This window comes from Xiphophorus hellerii, chromosome 22 (genome assembly GCF_003331165.1).
Source record: "Xiphophorus hellerii strain 12219 chromosome 22, Xiphophorus_hellerii-4.1, whole genome shotgun sequence".
In the NCBI taxonomy this organism is placed as follows: domain Eukaryota; kingdom Metazoa; phylum Chordata; class Actinopteri; order Cyprinodontiformes; family Poeciliidae; genus Xiphophorus; species Xiphophorus hellerii.
The window spans coordinates 6,728,417-6,743,501 of record NC_045693.1 but is presented as its reverse complement, the minus strand read 5'-3'; the positions used below and the strand labels follow the sequence as shown (position 1 = coordinate 6,743,501).

The following is a 15,085-nucleotide window of genomic DNA, read 5'->3' as shown; positions in this document are numbered from 1 at the left end:
TAAAATGAAAAGTTAATTTAATTTTAATAAGTTAATAGCAGAATTTCAGGAGTTTCTAGGCCATGGATGGAACTGTATCAGAGGCAATCTTAGTCCTTTTGGGACCAAGGGCGAAACACAGGTCTGAGTCCACCCTCCTTTCCTTCTAAATTTTATTTTTAAACTATAACTGGGACTGTTTTGGGTTTTAGTTGTACAGTGGACTTCATCTTGCTGAAGGAGTCATGGTAATTTGACATTTATACATTTACCAGTGACCAAATAAAAACAACAGTTTTTGAAAATATTTATTTTCAAAATGTTTATATTAAATATTTACAAATTACTTTGTGACAAATAAAGTGATGGAAATTTGCATTTTGCACCTCTCCAGCTCTGACAACAATCCTATTTGTTCCAGACAAAAGACAACACAGAAAACCTGGCGCCTGTCAACCGAGAGCGCCCAAACTTAACATGATCACGTTCTTAACGCCTCCGTCCTTTAAAATGACAACGTACCAAGTTTACCTCATTTCCTTACAAAACAAACTTGCACAAAAGTTTATTAAGCAACCTCTGAATGAGGAGAGAAAACCTTGCATTTGTTTAAAAACTATTTTCCATCAGTAACCTTGAATTCAGACTAATGATCTGAATCAAGAAGTACTCTAGAAAATTTCTGATGAGGTCCATTGTGATACCGCTGCTGTCAAGTATTAGTCTATTTCCAGAGTTAAAGACTGCAAACAAGAAATGATCGAGCTAATTAATTATAAACCTCTACACACGAAGGCATCATCATCAGAGGTCGTTTTTTTCAGGGATGTCCAGCACAGTGTTGGACTGCGTCTCAGAGGTTGCAGTGCTCAGACTGCAGGAAGCTGGAGTTTCTCTGTACGCAGACTCCAGAAGCTGCTCTGCAGGCGCAGCGTTGGGCAGCGTGGCGAGGTCAGGGGTGAAACCTCGGGTCGTAACAGGCTGCGGCTGCGCAGGCGAGGCTGTCTGGGCGCTCTGTTGCTTCACCTGAGCGAGCCTCTCCGTCTCGGCGTGCTTTCGGCCTCTCCGTTTCCCCAGGATCTTGACGTAGTTGGCGGGGACGAGTCCCGTGGTCTGACCGTCCACGCTGGCCAGCAGCCATCCACGCACCCGTGGCTGTAGCTCTGAACGTGACGAGGAGGATAGCACACAGCAAGGATTTTAAACTAACACTGGAAACTTATGCCGTATTAGACAAGCTCTTAATATGTCATAGTAAGAAGTAATAAGAAAAAATGTAAAATAGAAAACCAAACTTCCGACATTAAAGTCGTACAAGGATAAATTCTTAATATTTCAACAATAGTCAATATTTTGACATTAAAGCGATTAAAGTCATAATATTACAAGAATAAAGTGTTAATATTGCAAAATTAGTCATAATACTATGAGAGTAAAGTTATACGAGAATAAATTTGAACTAATATGAGAACAAACTCATAGTACTTCAAGAATAGTCAATATTTTTGAGATAAAGTCAATGTTTCATGAATTAAGGCGGAATATTATTAGAATAAAGTTTTAATATTACAAAAATAGTCATAATATTACGAGAGTAAAGTCTATGAATTTACTCTTGGATAAAATTACGAGAATAAAGTCAATATTTTGAGAATAAAGTCATAAAATTATGACTTTATTCTTGTAATACTGTGACTTTGCTCATGTAATTTTATTTTACTTTTTATTTTCTTATTGTTGTCCTAATTCTCCGTCACAGAAACTACCAACTGACTACAAGGAAAATATATTTTCTATTTCATCAGCCAGCAGAAATAATACTGTGTTTTATATATTTTGGAGGAGCAGATATTCCTTCAGCATATTACATAAAGATGTTAACGAGTTCTCACCTTTAGGAGCCAGGTTAAGCATGTCTCCGGCCCGCAGAGAAACTTCCTCCTCTGAGGAAGCTGTAAAATCGTATTCTGCTTTGGCAACAACATGGTCATCCTCCCCGCTGGCCCAGTTGGTGGCTGAACACAAGCAGAACATCTTCATTAACAAAACAAAAGCACACTTTTAAAAGTATTCATGACACAATCTACAAAAAACACTTCCATGTATTTTAGATCAACACAAAGTAGTACATAATGAAACCGAAGCACCAGACTGAAGATTTTGTCATGCAGTTTTTGGTAGAAAGAGATGAAAGAGAAACAATAAATCATACAAATGGAAATTATTGATTTCCCTTTAATTTATCATGCGATTAATTGATTTATTGTTTATTGGGACAGGCCTAGCTGTAACATGATTAAAAGTGAGGACAAAGTACAAGGTGTGTTGAACACCTTTGAGTTCAACAGTAAGTGGCTCCAAACTATCAATAATCTACAAATGTATTTAACTCATGTCAAATCCAAAACTAAACATAGGAGCCACATTTTTTTAACCAAAGATTCACCAGACACAGACACACACCTGCAGGTTTTGTTAAAGTTTTTTAGTGAAAGAAACAGATTTGGAAAAATTTTCTTCTGCCTGATTTTGTTTCTTTTTATTTATATGAATTATTGTCATTTTTTTCTTTTAAATACCAAAATTTCCACTTAAATTTATATTTTGGTCTGTTTGATTATGTAATTTTTAAATATTAAATGATAATTTGATCAGTTACTCAGTACTTGAGTAGACTTTTACCAAATACATTTTTACTCTTACATGAGTAAATTTTTTGGATACTCTGCACATCTGCAGTAGCCCCTTCCAGTGGCTTCAGTTCATTTTGTTTTCTTTGACTAAGAACAATTCTCTACACCAAGCATTGTGAGGCTGAATATCTTTAAATTTAGAGATAAATCAGATGCAAGCCTTACCACTTTCTTCAGAACCGGCAGTGGAGCTCAGCAGCTTCCAGATGAGATAGGGTCCACCAAGAACTACAGCGAAGAAGAGGAAGATCGGCCAGGACTTCACGCTCTGTTCCTCGGCTGCCGCTCCAAACGCTCTGGACGAAGCTGTAGCCACGGCGTCGGTCGTGCTGTCGGCCCACAAGTCCTCCACGTCTGCGTCCGTCCCTCTCCCCAGCAGCCGCTTCAGCCGTCGGTAGAGGTAGCGCAGAGTTCGCACCAAAGCGAACGCCGACAGAACCCTTGTGAGGTGAGCTCGCAGCCTCGTTAGGTGGTTGGCTACGTCCAGAACAGCGCGAAAGCTGTTGTAGACGGCTGAGAAGGTGGCGTCCAGCATCATGCTGACCGAAGCGAAGGCCTGGACGATGCTTTCAATCGACTGGAAGGCGCCGCGGCTGCTCTCCTCTGCCTGTTGCACGAACCGGCTGGGGGCAACTTCTTCTGCGTGAGGGAAGCGGCTGTAGCCTCCCAGGCCGTAGCCGCCACCGCCGCCATAGCTATAGGGGTTGTAGCCGGAGTAGCCGTTGTAGATGGAGCTCCCGTAGGGACTGTAGGCAGAGGTGAAAGAGCTGTAGGATGGACGGTAGGACTGCTGCATGGGGCGGGGAGGTACTGGAGGGGCCATTCTGGTCAAAACAGGAGGGCCTGCCGGCGTGGAGGGCCCCACAGCTGCCGGTCCAAAGTCTGCAGATCTGTTCAGTGAGAAAAGAAGCAAACATGCAATAATTTAGACAGCTGAGTTGTAAAGAAGGAGCTGAAAAGGGTTCAAAGAGATAGCTAAACTAAGAACTATTTATTACAATAATGGCTGAAATGATTAATTGGATTTATCAAATTATTCAGATTAATTGTCATTAACTGATTATTGAAGTAATTATCAAGTAATTTAGAATTTGATTGTTAACTGGCGCATGCTAGAGCTGCACAGGGTTGTACAGAGTTTTCATTTAACTACGTACTTAAAGAGTACGTAGCCTTTTTGTACAACATTAGAAAAAAAATTTAAAGATGCAAATAAATAAATAAATCCTTTTTAAATAAGAAAATAAACATTTTATTGCCTAAAGCAAAATAACACAGCAGTCTTTTAGTGAATTTGAACTGGGAAAAGCTAAAACTATCCCATTTGAGGAGTTTTGCATAAAACATTTTTACAAAAGATGTTTTTATCTTAAATGTATAAATATATATACATATATGTTACAGTTCTGGTTTATTTGCTCCACTGAATATGTAGATTTTTAAGCAAATGGGTTTTCTTTGTCTCTATATACTCTAGTTTATGATTAATTTGGTTGATTAAATTGGTTGATGATTATTTGAATAATCGATTAATTTCATTAATCGTTTCAGCCCTAATGAATAGACTTAAAAAAGGCAATTTACTTGAAGAACAACATACTCAGAGCAGTAATTAAGCCAAACATGTACACAAATATATACATTTGCATTTAAGATAAGAAAAACAAACTTTTATCTGCAAATATGTTCTTTCCAGTGGCAAAGTTTTAGCTTCAACTTATTTAAATTGTGTAAAAAAAAACAAAACAACTAAAATCTTCTATTAAACACATTTTGCTATCCAAAAGATTCCACGTCATTGGCTATTAAATAAACATTATAACACACTGCGCCCTCCGTTATACAACAACTTTTAGGACAATCTTTAGCCCAGTTAAATACTCAACATAAAAACTGAAACTTGAACACCCTACTGTTGCGATGATATTTAATTATAAACCCCCCAAAACAGTAAAATTCAGCCGTAAGACTATAAAGTAAATAGCAGGCCGCAGGCAGGAGAAGAGTTACTCATTTTAATTAATTTGTTGCTGTTTACTAATTAATCTAAAACATGCAACTGATGAATTACGCACTGTTAAACTCATCGTGTCAAATTATTCTGCAAAAACACTGCTAAATGTTTAGATCGCAGGTTTAGCAACTTTACCATCGACTAGCTCACAACATTAGCAAATGCTACTTTAAGCTAGCAGCAAAGACCGACAAAATAAACCAAATAAATCCTTTTTACCTGTAATTTAAAGGTGCGCTAATAGCTCCTGGAATCCGCCTTTCCCAAGGCTTTGGGGGAGGATGTGAATCCATCGTAAAATATTAAACAAACAACTTTAAAAAACACACACATCGAAGTATATGCCCAGTCCGCTGACCCGTTTTTTAGATGCTCCCTTCCAGTACACCTCGTAATTTTCATAATTCCAAAATAAACTTTATATTTCCACGAGGTGTGTTCACAAAATGTCCTAATACGCCTGTAAAGGATATTGAATACATTCATTATGATAATTTAGTTACATATCTGTATTATTTGTTATTAAATTATTTAGGAATTATTGTTACACCCGAAAAGCCTCACTGTAACCAAACATACCTCACAGTCAGACCAAAATAATAGATAGACGATTGTTGTGTTTGAGTTCTTTTAGTTTAACCTTGGGGGAAAACAACCGTAAAAAATGTACTCAAGTAAGAGCAACACTACTTCCACATATTTTCTCAAGCAAAAATAAAAAGTAGCCATAGAAGAAATTACTCAAGAGTAAAAAAGTATTTTGTAGAATTAGTTACTCTAATTTAATATCTGATTAAACATATAAAATCGTCAGGCAAACAATATAAAAAGTATGTTGCAGTAAAACTACTACTAAAGGTTAATTTCTTTCCCCAAAAAGGTTACTTAAGTAAAAGAAAATAACTGGTTACTATCTACCATCCATCCTAACGATACATACCGCCTGTGCGATTAGTAGAGCCTGTTCCCATGTTACGTTCTTTTTAAAATATTGGCCACCAGAGGGTGCTGTAGCACATCAAAAAAATGAGTCATCAACGTTCATAAGAAGTACCAACAGAAGTTGTAGAGGGAATTTCCCTCACTTTGCAAATCATATTAACTCAACAACAAAAATAAATAAATAAATTATTAATAATAACAACAACAACAACAATAATAATAATAATAATTCAGTCATTATTATTACACTGACTTGTTCCAAGTCTCTTTACATATATGTTGGAATTTAAGACAGTAATATGTATTTAAAATAATGAAGCTGGGAAAATTTGACAGCTACACTTTGGATTACTCTATTTTGTACTCTTGTAAATGTGTTTTGGGATCATAAAGAGGTACATACAGTCAGTCAGCTAACACAAAAATGTATTTAGAAATAATTTGTAAAAGCCAACCCATCAGAAGTTTTTTAAAATTCTTATTGTTATTTTTATACATACACAGTGCTGATGTGGATGGTTGATTGATGCTTAATTGCTTAATTGACTATTGAGAGAATGGGCAGACTATACAAAAATGTTTTTCTCCCAAGTACTTTTTATTCAAATCTTTTGTTTATGTCAACATCTGACCATTTTAAACTGTAAATGAATTAAACAAATAAACAAACAAATTAGATAAAAATGTGATTATTTTATGGCTAAATTAAAGACAACTTTCTTTGTTTGTTTGCTTGTTTTTTCTTTCTTCCTTTCTTTCTTCTTTCTTCCTTTCTCTCTCTCTCTCTTTCTTTCTTTCTTCATTTATTCATTTATTTAATTGAAATAATAATTCAAAAATACTTTATTGATCCAAAAGGGAAAATAATTTTTGTTGTAATTCATTAATTCAAATTGTTGGTTGTTGGCAAAAAGATCTCCTGTAGCAGTTTGTATTACAGTGAATTTGAAGAAGCCTCTGACTGAAAACATTCTGTTTTCCCAAGAAAGTCTCATGGAGAGGATGGATGATGATTTTCAATTTTCTTGATTTTACAAACAAAATAGATTTCAGGATGAAAAAAATCCCATCAAACCTTTACAAAAGAGAATGAACACATGTTTCTGATTGGAATATTGAAAATGAATGGAAATAATTGTGATAAAATGACATAAAAAACATACTAAAAACAGCTTAAACTATCATTATCATTTTGTTTTGAAAATTTAACTCTAAAACATATAAAGACAATTTCAAAAACTATCACTTTCAACAGTAGATTATGTCACTACAGCCTTCTTTATGTCTGAAAAAACAGATAAGTAATGCTGCTTTTAATACCACTGAGATCAGATATGTAAATAATGTTCTCACTAACGTCAGTAAACATGCAGGGGGCTGCTGGTGGCTGACATGTGTGAGAGGGAGGCTGCTCTTCATGCTAGCTACAGCGGGGGCGTTCGCTGTGGTTTCAGGAGGGAGTCCTGTGATGTCAAGTGTTGTCGTGGGGCGTAGGAGGGTGTGTGTGCAGAGCTGTCGCTCTAGATTCTCCAGAGCTAGCATGACAGCGTTTGCCTGTGTCATCCCCCGGTGTAGGTGCACAAAGCTGCTGCTGTTGTTAGTTTGCGGCCTGACGGTGTCAGGGATCCCGAGCCACAGGTGGGAATCTGAAGTGTCACCCTCCCGCTGACGCCGACTGTGGGCAGATGCTTGAGCTGGTGTCTCGTCCTCCTGGTATTTGGGGGTTTCTAACCTTTCGTACTGTTACAAGATAAGATCAGGGGTCAGAGAATGGTGAACGTTCAGCAGCTCTGCAGAGGAGAGATGCAAATTATAAAAGGATTTAAAGTTAAACCCCTCAAGTAAATTCTTAATGTCATTAAAAAGTTTTTTTGTTTGCTGTCCGAAACACTGAGCTCCTTTAAATCCAGCCTAAAAGCCACCTGTTTAGAGTTGCTTCCAACTCATTATCACTGGAACTTTGACCAACATATTTGATGAGTGTTGATGATTTTGATTATGACACTTAACAAAATGTGTAATGTTTGTTCTTGGTTACTCTGTTGGTGACTGCATGATGTGTTTATGACTTATTTTATGTGTGTTTCCCAGCTTCTATTAACTGAGAGATTCAGATTTCGTGGGAGGTGTTGTTTAGTGGTTCAGTAAATCCAACAATCCTTTTTCAACAAATCCACTGCAAAATCTTACCAAGTATTTTCAGTCTGATTTTTACTGCAAATATCTCAGTTCACTTGAAATAAGACAAAACTAACTTAAAAGTAACTTTTCAGCGAGATACAGGATCTTGTTTTCAGTACATAATTCCTTAATATTAATGATAAAGTGCTTGTTTCATTATCAGATTGTTTAACTTATAACAAAACATTTTCCGCCTGTTATAAATGAAATAATCTGACAATGGAACTAGAACTTTTTCATCAACATAAAGAAATTATTGACTTAAAACAAGTTTATATTTCTTGCTGAAAGATTACTTGCAAGTTAGTTTTGTCTAATTTCAAATGTAGTAAGAAATAGTAGTAAGACCAGAAATATTTGGTAAAACTTTGTGTTTTTGCAATGTCGTTTTTATGTTGGCAAAGACAAAGTACCACTTAGAGTCAAAACATTATCAGGTCTTTTTATAAGGTTTTAGTGAATGTAAGAGTCTTGAGTCTGTCTGACCACTCTGGTAAGACAACAATTTGTTATTTCCAAGGTTGGTGAGATATTTTCATTTGCAGACAATGATTAACTCATTCTTACACTTCAAGAAAGACGGACACTTCTGGGGAAGTCACACGCCCACCATGTATATTCCTCTGTTTGCACAACCAGAATGAATTATAACCAGGAAGGATTGTAAACTGAATTAAAGAATCCCAGAGTTTTTTCCCAAGGTCCTCAATCTGTCACATCTCTTTCTATTCTTGAGGTCAGATAATGCTCGTCGATTTGCCCAGGCTGGTGATTTCACCCCAACTTGGCAAACCTTGTGTTGTGCTGAAGTTCCAGTGTTCCTGCTGTGCTTTTGACGGGCAGCACGCAGGACTGGCCTGAGAGTGATATGGGTGCTTTTTACTCTCTAGTTCCCCCTTTCTCTTTGTGTGTGTGTGAGCGCTCTGCACATGCCAGACAGTTAGATGGAAGCATTTACAAAAGTGGAACTACTGAGAGAAAAATGTTGCTGGAAGATACAGAGCTTCCATGTGTGAACTCTGACTTGGGTGCATGGAGACCACTCAAGCCTGCAATGTCAGTAAAAACAAACAGCAGCCAAGGTAATTGAACAAGGCTCTAACAGAGGTTGCAAAATAGTAATTAACAATACAAGAAAAGTGGAAAAATGTCTGGACTACAAAGAAAATAACAGAAACGTAAGAACCCATCACAATACCAAGACAAAAAGATTTCAAAGGGCCTTAAAGAAGAAATTGGTGCTGCCTATTGGAAATAAAACAAATCCAAACAATTTGAAGTCCATTTTTGTACGACGAGAAACATTTTATACAAGTGTGAAACATGTAAAGAAAGCCTCTACTATTTAACTGCACAAGGTTGGTTTGCTACAGACAAATGAGACCAAAGTAGAGATGTTTGTGAAATACAGCATTATGGTTGGAGAAAACCAAAAATAAGAAAAAATTAGAAAGCTCATATCATGTGTTAAGCACGGTGGTGGAGGTCTGATGATTTGGGTTTGTGTTTGGCACATTGCAGTCACTGAGTAGACCTCTGTGAATCAAAGTATTTCAGAGTCAAAACTTGGTCTTCAACAGTAAAAATGATCCAAAGAAGAAAAACTACAACAAAATGGCTGAAACGGAAAAGAATCAACTGAAGTGGTTCAGTCAAAGTTCAGCCATTGTCCTGTTTGAAATGCAGCGAACGCCGGGCAGACGTTAGGATTGCTGCAAACTTTAAACATCAATGAAAAAACACAAAGAGGTTCATTCTTCTAAGAGTTAATGGGGTCTACTTAGTTTTTCACGTGCAACTTTCTTTATTTTATTTCTAATAAATATTGTCAGCTTTGTGCGTTTCAGTTCTGTTTACTTTAAAGCAATTGATTCCAGAAGCTGGTAAAAACAAAATTATGTTAAAGATTTATGTCCTTAACATAAAATCCTGAAGAGGTGAAAACGGTGTAGTTTCTTTTTAAACCAAAGTCGTGGTTTAAAACATAATAACTTTGTATTCCATTTTACATTATTTTTTTGTTTGGATAACAAAAGAGTAAGCTAGCTTAGTTGAGCTAGTTAGCCTAGCTTACGTTCTATATATTTTCCAAACACAGCTTTATCTTTAATTTCTGGCAATAATGACAATAAATATTCATCAAGTATATATATTAGATTTTATTATAAGTTAGTGACACAAATGCTTAAAAAAGAAGACAGGAAGTCAATAAGTTAGCTTTAGCTGGGATGGATAGCTAGCGAGCCATAACAGACCAAATAACAAAAATAAAGTAGCGCGAGTTGTTTGTCTTTATAGAGGTTTAATTAAAAGCAACAAAACAAAAAATTAACAACAACTTTATTTATTATATTCATCAAATATTTATGTAGTACATTATAACATAAATGTCAAAAAAGAGATATTACAAGTGTGGGAAGTTAGAAAGTTAGACTTAGTTTTGACTGAAGCTTATTATAGCTAGCTAGGCATAACTAATCAAACTGCAAAAATACAGTAGCGGCAGGAGTTCGTCTTCATGGGAGTGCAACATGATTCATCCAGAAAAAAGTCTTTATTTATTATATTCACCAAAAATATATCTGGTACTCTTATAACTTAGGGACTTAAATTGACTTAAATGTAAAAAAATATATATTATAAGTATGAAGCTTGGCTAGCTAGGCATAATCACATAGTAAAAATACAGTATTAGAAGTAGTACGTCGGTATACAGCATAATTCATCCAGAAAAAACATCTATATTTATTATCTTCATTAAAAATGTATCTGGTAAAAGAAGAAAATATTATAAAATTAGCATTAGTTTTAACTGAAGCGTAGCTAGCAAATCATAAATAATCAAATCACAAAAATACAGTAGCACCAGTAGTTTGTTTACATAGGAGTCAAGAAAAACGTTATTATATTCATTAAATTATATCCTAATTGTATAAAATACACTTTGTTTTGAATACTATTTTCAATAGGTTAAAATAAACATATTTTGGGGGCAAAAATGTCAATTCTGTATACTTAGAAAATAAACTCATCTTTGAAATTGAGTTAAATAAAGTTAAACAACCACTATTTCCTTTATGCAGACGGTATACTAAAAAGAGAAAAATATTTATCCACCTTAAGGCAGAATATATAGCTATAAAACACCCTGCCAAACACCACACACATACACCCCGACAAGTTTTTCATAGAGCTTTGTGGGATTTTCCCTGCACTCGAATATGAGTTAGGTCTTGCATGGGGAGCTGTTTTAGCTATGCATAGCGAAGGATACCTATAATTAAAATGTGCTGCAGGAAGTTTGCAAAAAATTGGAGGAGCCGAGCATACAAGCAATAACCATTATTCATATTTCAGTAGGAAGTCCTGTCTGGGTTGGAAAAGCGAACAAAGATACTTGAAAGTCTAGCGTTTTTTGAGCACAAGTCATCTGTTTTGGGAGAAACTCTGTCATAACTTGTATTCAGACATGAAATCTGTTCAACTTCTTTCAGGAAATTATATCTAAAAAAGAAATACTACGGAGGCAGATATCTTTTTAAATGCTACGTCAGTATAGCACTACTATGTCATGCAAATGATGACGAGGTTTGCAGTCACGTAGTAGGTCCTTTCTAAATTGTTGAGATAACAGAACGTTCATTCAGGTGAAAAAAGCTGATGTTGTCACCGAGTGGTTGCAGTTTGCAAAAAGGAAGGGAGGGCGTTGAAGGAGGGAGGAGACAGAGCAGCAGAGGAGGGGCCTTACTGGCAATAAGTGGCTAAACTGGTCTAGCTTGCCTTTTCCAGGATATGGGTAGGAAATATTCAATGATATACGTTGCAATGAGCCACTGTAACAAACTGTCACTATGAAAGCAGAGTAAGTCTGTGCACATAGAAACAACACCCTGAACGTGCACGTGCCCCAGAAGTGAAGCGTTGCATTGTGAAAACTCCCTGCATAGACGTCAGATAAACACATCCTCCTGCAGTCGTGAAATGTCATGATGAAACTGAACACTGCAGGACCTGCGGACTGTCTGTCCTCTTCTTATTAACCAATAATTTAGGCAATACATTATTTCATCCCCTGGTTCATGTCTGAGGGTAATTTGCAATAGCTACACACATATTATTTAAGTTCAACTAAACAAAAAACAACTCAAAGTTACTGCATTTTATTAGAAAGAGGCTGCTTTATTACACCTTGTTATGGTGTTATGTTTATTTGTATAAAAAATAAAGCAACAGAGGTGAAGAAATTGACATTTAAAAACCATTAATATGCTTAAAAGAGAGTTTCTGCACATCTCTGGAATTTATATTAAAAATCAAAATCAAATTAAATCCTAATAAAATTTATAAAATACTATATGTTTTGAAAAGTGCAACATAAACACAGGTTTTCTAGTGCTAAAAATTTCAATTCTGTAGCCCTGAAGGCCTAAAATAAACTTTATTTTGCGTAAATAAAGTGCAACTATCATTTTTTCATGAAGATACCATACTTAAAGAGGAAGATTAATTCACTTTAAGACATAAAACAAACTCTGCCTTTTACTTCCATCGAGTCTGGTTAAGTAAAGTCGTTTGCGAATGTTGATTAAAAGTGACCCGAGAATGGTGCCTTGAGGAACGCCACAAGTGTTTGTATCAATTTATAATTGTGTTGGTTTCTCAAGTAAGAACTGTTTCCACCCACTTTTCCATTCCTTCAATCAGCATGTTATGATCAACTGTGACAAACATTTAATTGTGACTTGAACACAGAAATCGTAAATGTATAAAAACCTTTTCTAAAGCAGTGTCACTGCAGTGGTGACTGCAGAGTATTTAAGATTACTTTAACCAAAAGAGAGTAAATTTCTTCTTTCTGTAACATAACCATAGCGATCCAAAACCTTCCTTCATTTTCTGTGGCATGGGCGAAATTTCCAGCGTCACAAATACATTAAATTGGTCAAATGCTTGTTATTTTTCCCTAGCAACAACACACGATTGGCTGTTTAGTTCCACTACTTCTCAGCGGAAATTCAGCTTTGAATCACAGTCGGTTGGCTGGAAATGTTTTGTAAGTAATTCAGATTACATCTAGCCACACTCTGTCAATGAAAACTGGCATTGATAACACAATTTTTTAGATTTCCTTTTCCGCACTCCACATTTGAGAATGAGAAACTCAGGTATTTGGCTTGTAGGATTTAGATTTATTGCATGCATATTTGGAGATTCAATTGGGTCTCTTTGCCCTTTTAGATATAAAACTGCAAAAAGCTGCACAAAAGTCAGACCAAAGATGAGCTACTGGCAGAGCTTACCAGCTCATAAGAGTGGCTTTTAGGCTAAATTGTCCGTAAATGTTCAGTTCAGCCCAAAAAAAACCCTTTGGTACTCGTGAACTAACCCTGATAATAACTAAAAGGCAGACTGCTGCCGGTACCTTGTGCGACGAGGTTAAATCAGGGTTCACTGTGGTTCTACACAACGAGACAGGAAGGAAGCTACATGCAGCATTTCTTTTCAGTCTCCCAATACAAGAGAAACAAACATCTCCAGTGCAGCACATCCTGGGTTCCTTGGTAATGACGCTTTGCATTGATTGTAACTGCCAGAAGATTTCAAGAAACAAGATTGGAATCAGAGTGTCGATTTATTCCCTATCAATGTTCATTACATTGTTGTTCTGAAAAAGAAAAACGGCACTTTTTCTTATAAGTGTGCTCAGAAAATTAAGTCGTAAAGTTTCTAAAATCCTGTTCGTCAGAACCAGACGAGACGATGCATTTCAACGACGTGGAATCCTGTGAGTTTCAAGTTTGAGTGTGAGCAGATGACAAGAAGCCATGTGGTCAAACCTGGTGGATTTCATTTTGCTGATGTGTTGAGTAACCTCAACTTCATAAGATCATAACTGAGTTTTCAGGAGTAGAAATAAACTCAGATCAGGTGTTATCATTGTTTCTATCTCCAAGGTTTTCTGTACAAAGTCAAGGTTGATACAAAAAGACTGTGGAATATTATATTTTCTAACAAAATATCTACTTTAAACCACCACCACTCCTATAACCTCCATTTCATATCAATTTACAAAATAAGTATCAATAAGTCTCACTGAGAAATGAGGAAAATACAAACACTGCAAAAACACAAAGTATTTTTGTGTAGTTTCTAGTATAAATATCTTACTATACTTGAAATAAAATAAAACTAGTTTACAATTAACTTTTCAGCAAGATGAGCTTGTTTTACGTCAATCATTTCTTAATATTTTTTAAAAATTCTTACTTCACTGGCAAATTTTTTCACTTATACCAAGAAATGTTCCCCATGTTATAAGTGAAATTGACCTAGAACGTTGTTTTTTATTAATATTTAGGATTTATTTACTTAAAACAAGCTCCTATATTTTGCTGAAAAGTTATTTGTAAGCTGGTTTTGTTTTATTTCAAGTATAGTAAGATATTTGAGCTAGAAACTACACCAAAAATAGTTTGTAAGATTTTGTGTGTTTTTTGCAGTGAAGACAAAATGCAACTTACTTACAATAAATGTAACAGACCTTTTTTTTACTGCTTTACCTTCAAGGTTCTTTATGACCTTTACCTTCTACATTCCTTCTTTTAGCCACTTTTCAAAATAGAAAAGACAAGAGAACATATGGTGTTCTTTTTTTGTTTACCATTACTTTTCTGTTTTCAAAGGAAGAAGTGAACACTTATTTAATCCTACCCTTTGTCTCAATTTAATAAAACATATATACAGTACTTTCTGACTCAATAATTATCAAAAATTTGTAATTAAAACCATGTGCCTGTTCAATATACTGTGCAAAAGAGGCAACTAATAAATTACGACACAGACAAAATGGTTGCAAACTAACTCTCATAAGAAGACAAGAAAATCTACAGATACATAATAATAATAATCAAAGTAATAATGACAACTGTAAATAATAACCGGACATACAGCATCAGATAAATTACTAACTCCTTGCCTATAAATTCTTCCTAATCTGTGAGATTACCAACTTCTACAAAAACAGACGCCATCTACAAGCCAGGAAACAAATAATTTCAGCCCTACCATCACAAACAAAAGCACGTACAATTAGTTAAAATGAACCTCTCATGAATCAAAGACTTATAAACTTTCAAAAAAAATATCTGGCATCAAACAGAGGATTAATATTTCTGAAAATCGCTTTCTGCCCACTGTTAAAAACGGTGGAGGATGTGTCATGATGTGGGCCTGTTTGCTTCGAAATGAACCAAGAACATTGCTGGAAAGACATTTT

The 15,085-nt window shown here is 35.6% G+C and overlaps 1 protein-coding gene across 1 annotated transcript; it reads right to left on the bottom strand.

Moving 5' to 3' along the window:
- Positions 1 to 272: 272 nt before the first annotated feature.
- Positions 273 to 5,218, bottom strand: pex13 (peroxisomal biogenesis factor 13). The gene is made up of 4 exons (XM_032554051.1): positions 4,906 to 5,218; positions 2,838 to 3,562; positions 1,872 to 1,994; positions 273 to 1,142 (listed from the first exon to the last, which is right to left on the bottom strand). The coding sequence occupies exons 1-4, from the start codon at positions 4,977 to 4,979 to the stop codon at positions 784 to 786; spliced, it is 1,281 nt and encodes a 426-aa protein (XP_032409942.1). The 5' UTR covers positions 4,980 to 5,218; the 3' UTR covers positions 273 to 783.
- Positions 5,219 to 15,085: the final 9,867 nt, after the last annotated feature.

Excerpts from the sequence above, each read along its gene's own strand:
- pex13 (XM_032554051.1), bottom strand. The coding sequence starts at position 4,979 with ATGGATTCACATCCTCCCCCAAAGCCTTGGGAAAGGCGGATTCCAGGA. Across the intron at positions 3,563-4,905 it reads AGCGCACCTTTAAATTACAG|ATCTGCAGACTTTGGACCGG; the intron begins GTAAAAAGGATT and ends CTCACTGAACAG. Across the intron at positions 1,143-1,871 it reads GCTTAACCTGGCTCCTAAAG|AGCTACAGCCACGGGTGCGT; the intron begins GTGAGAACTCGT and ends CGTCACGTTCAG.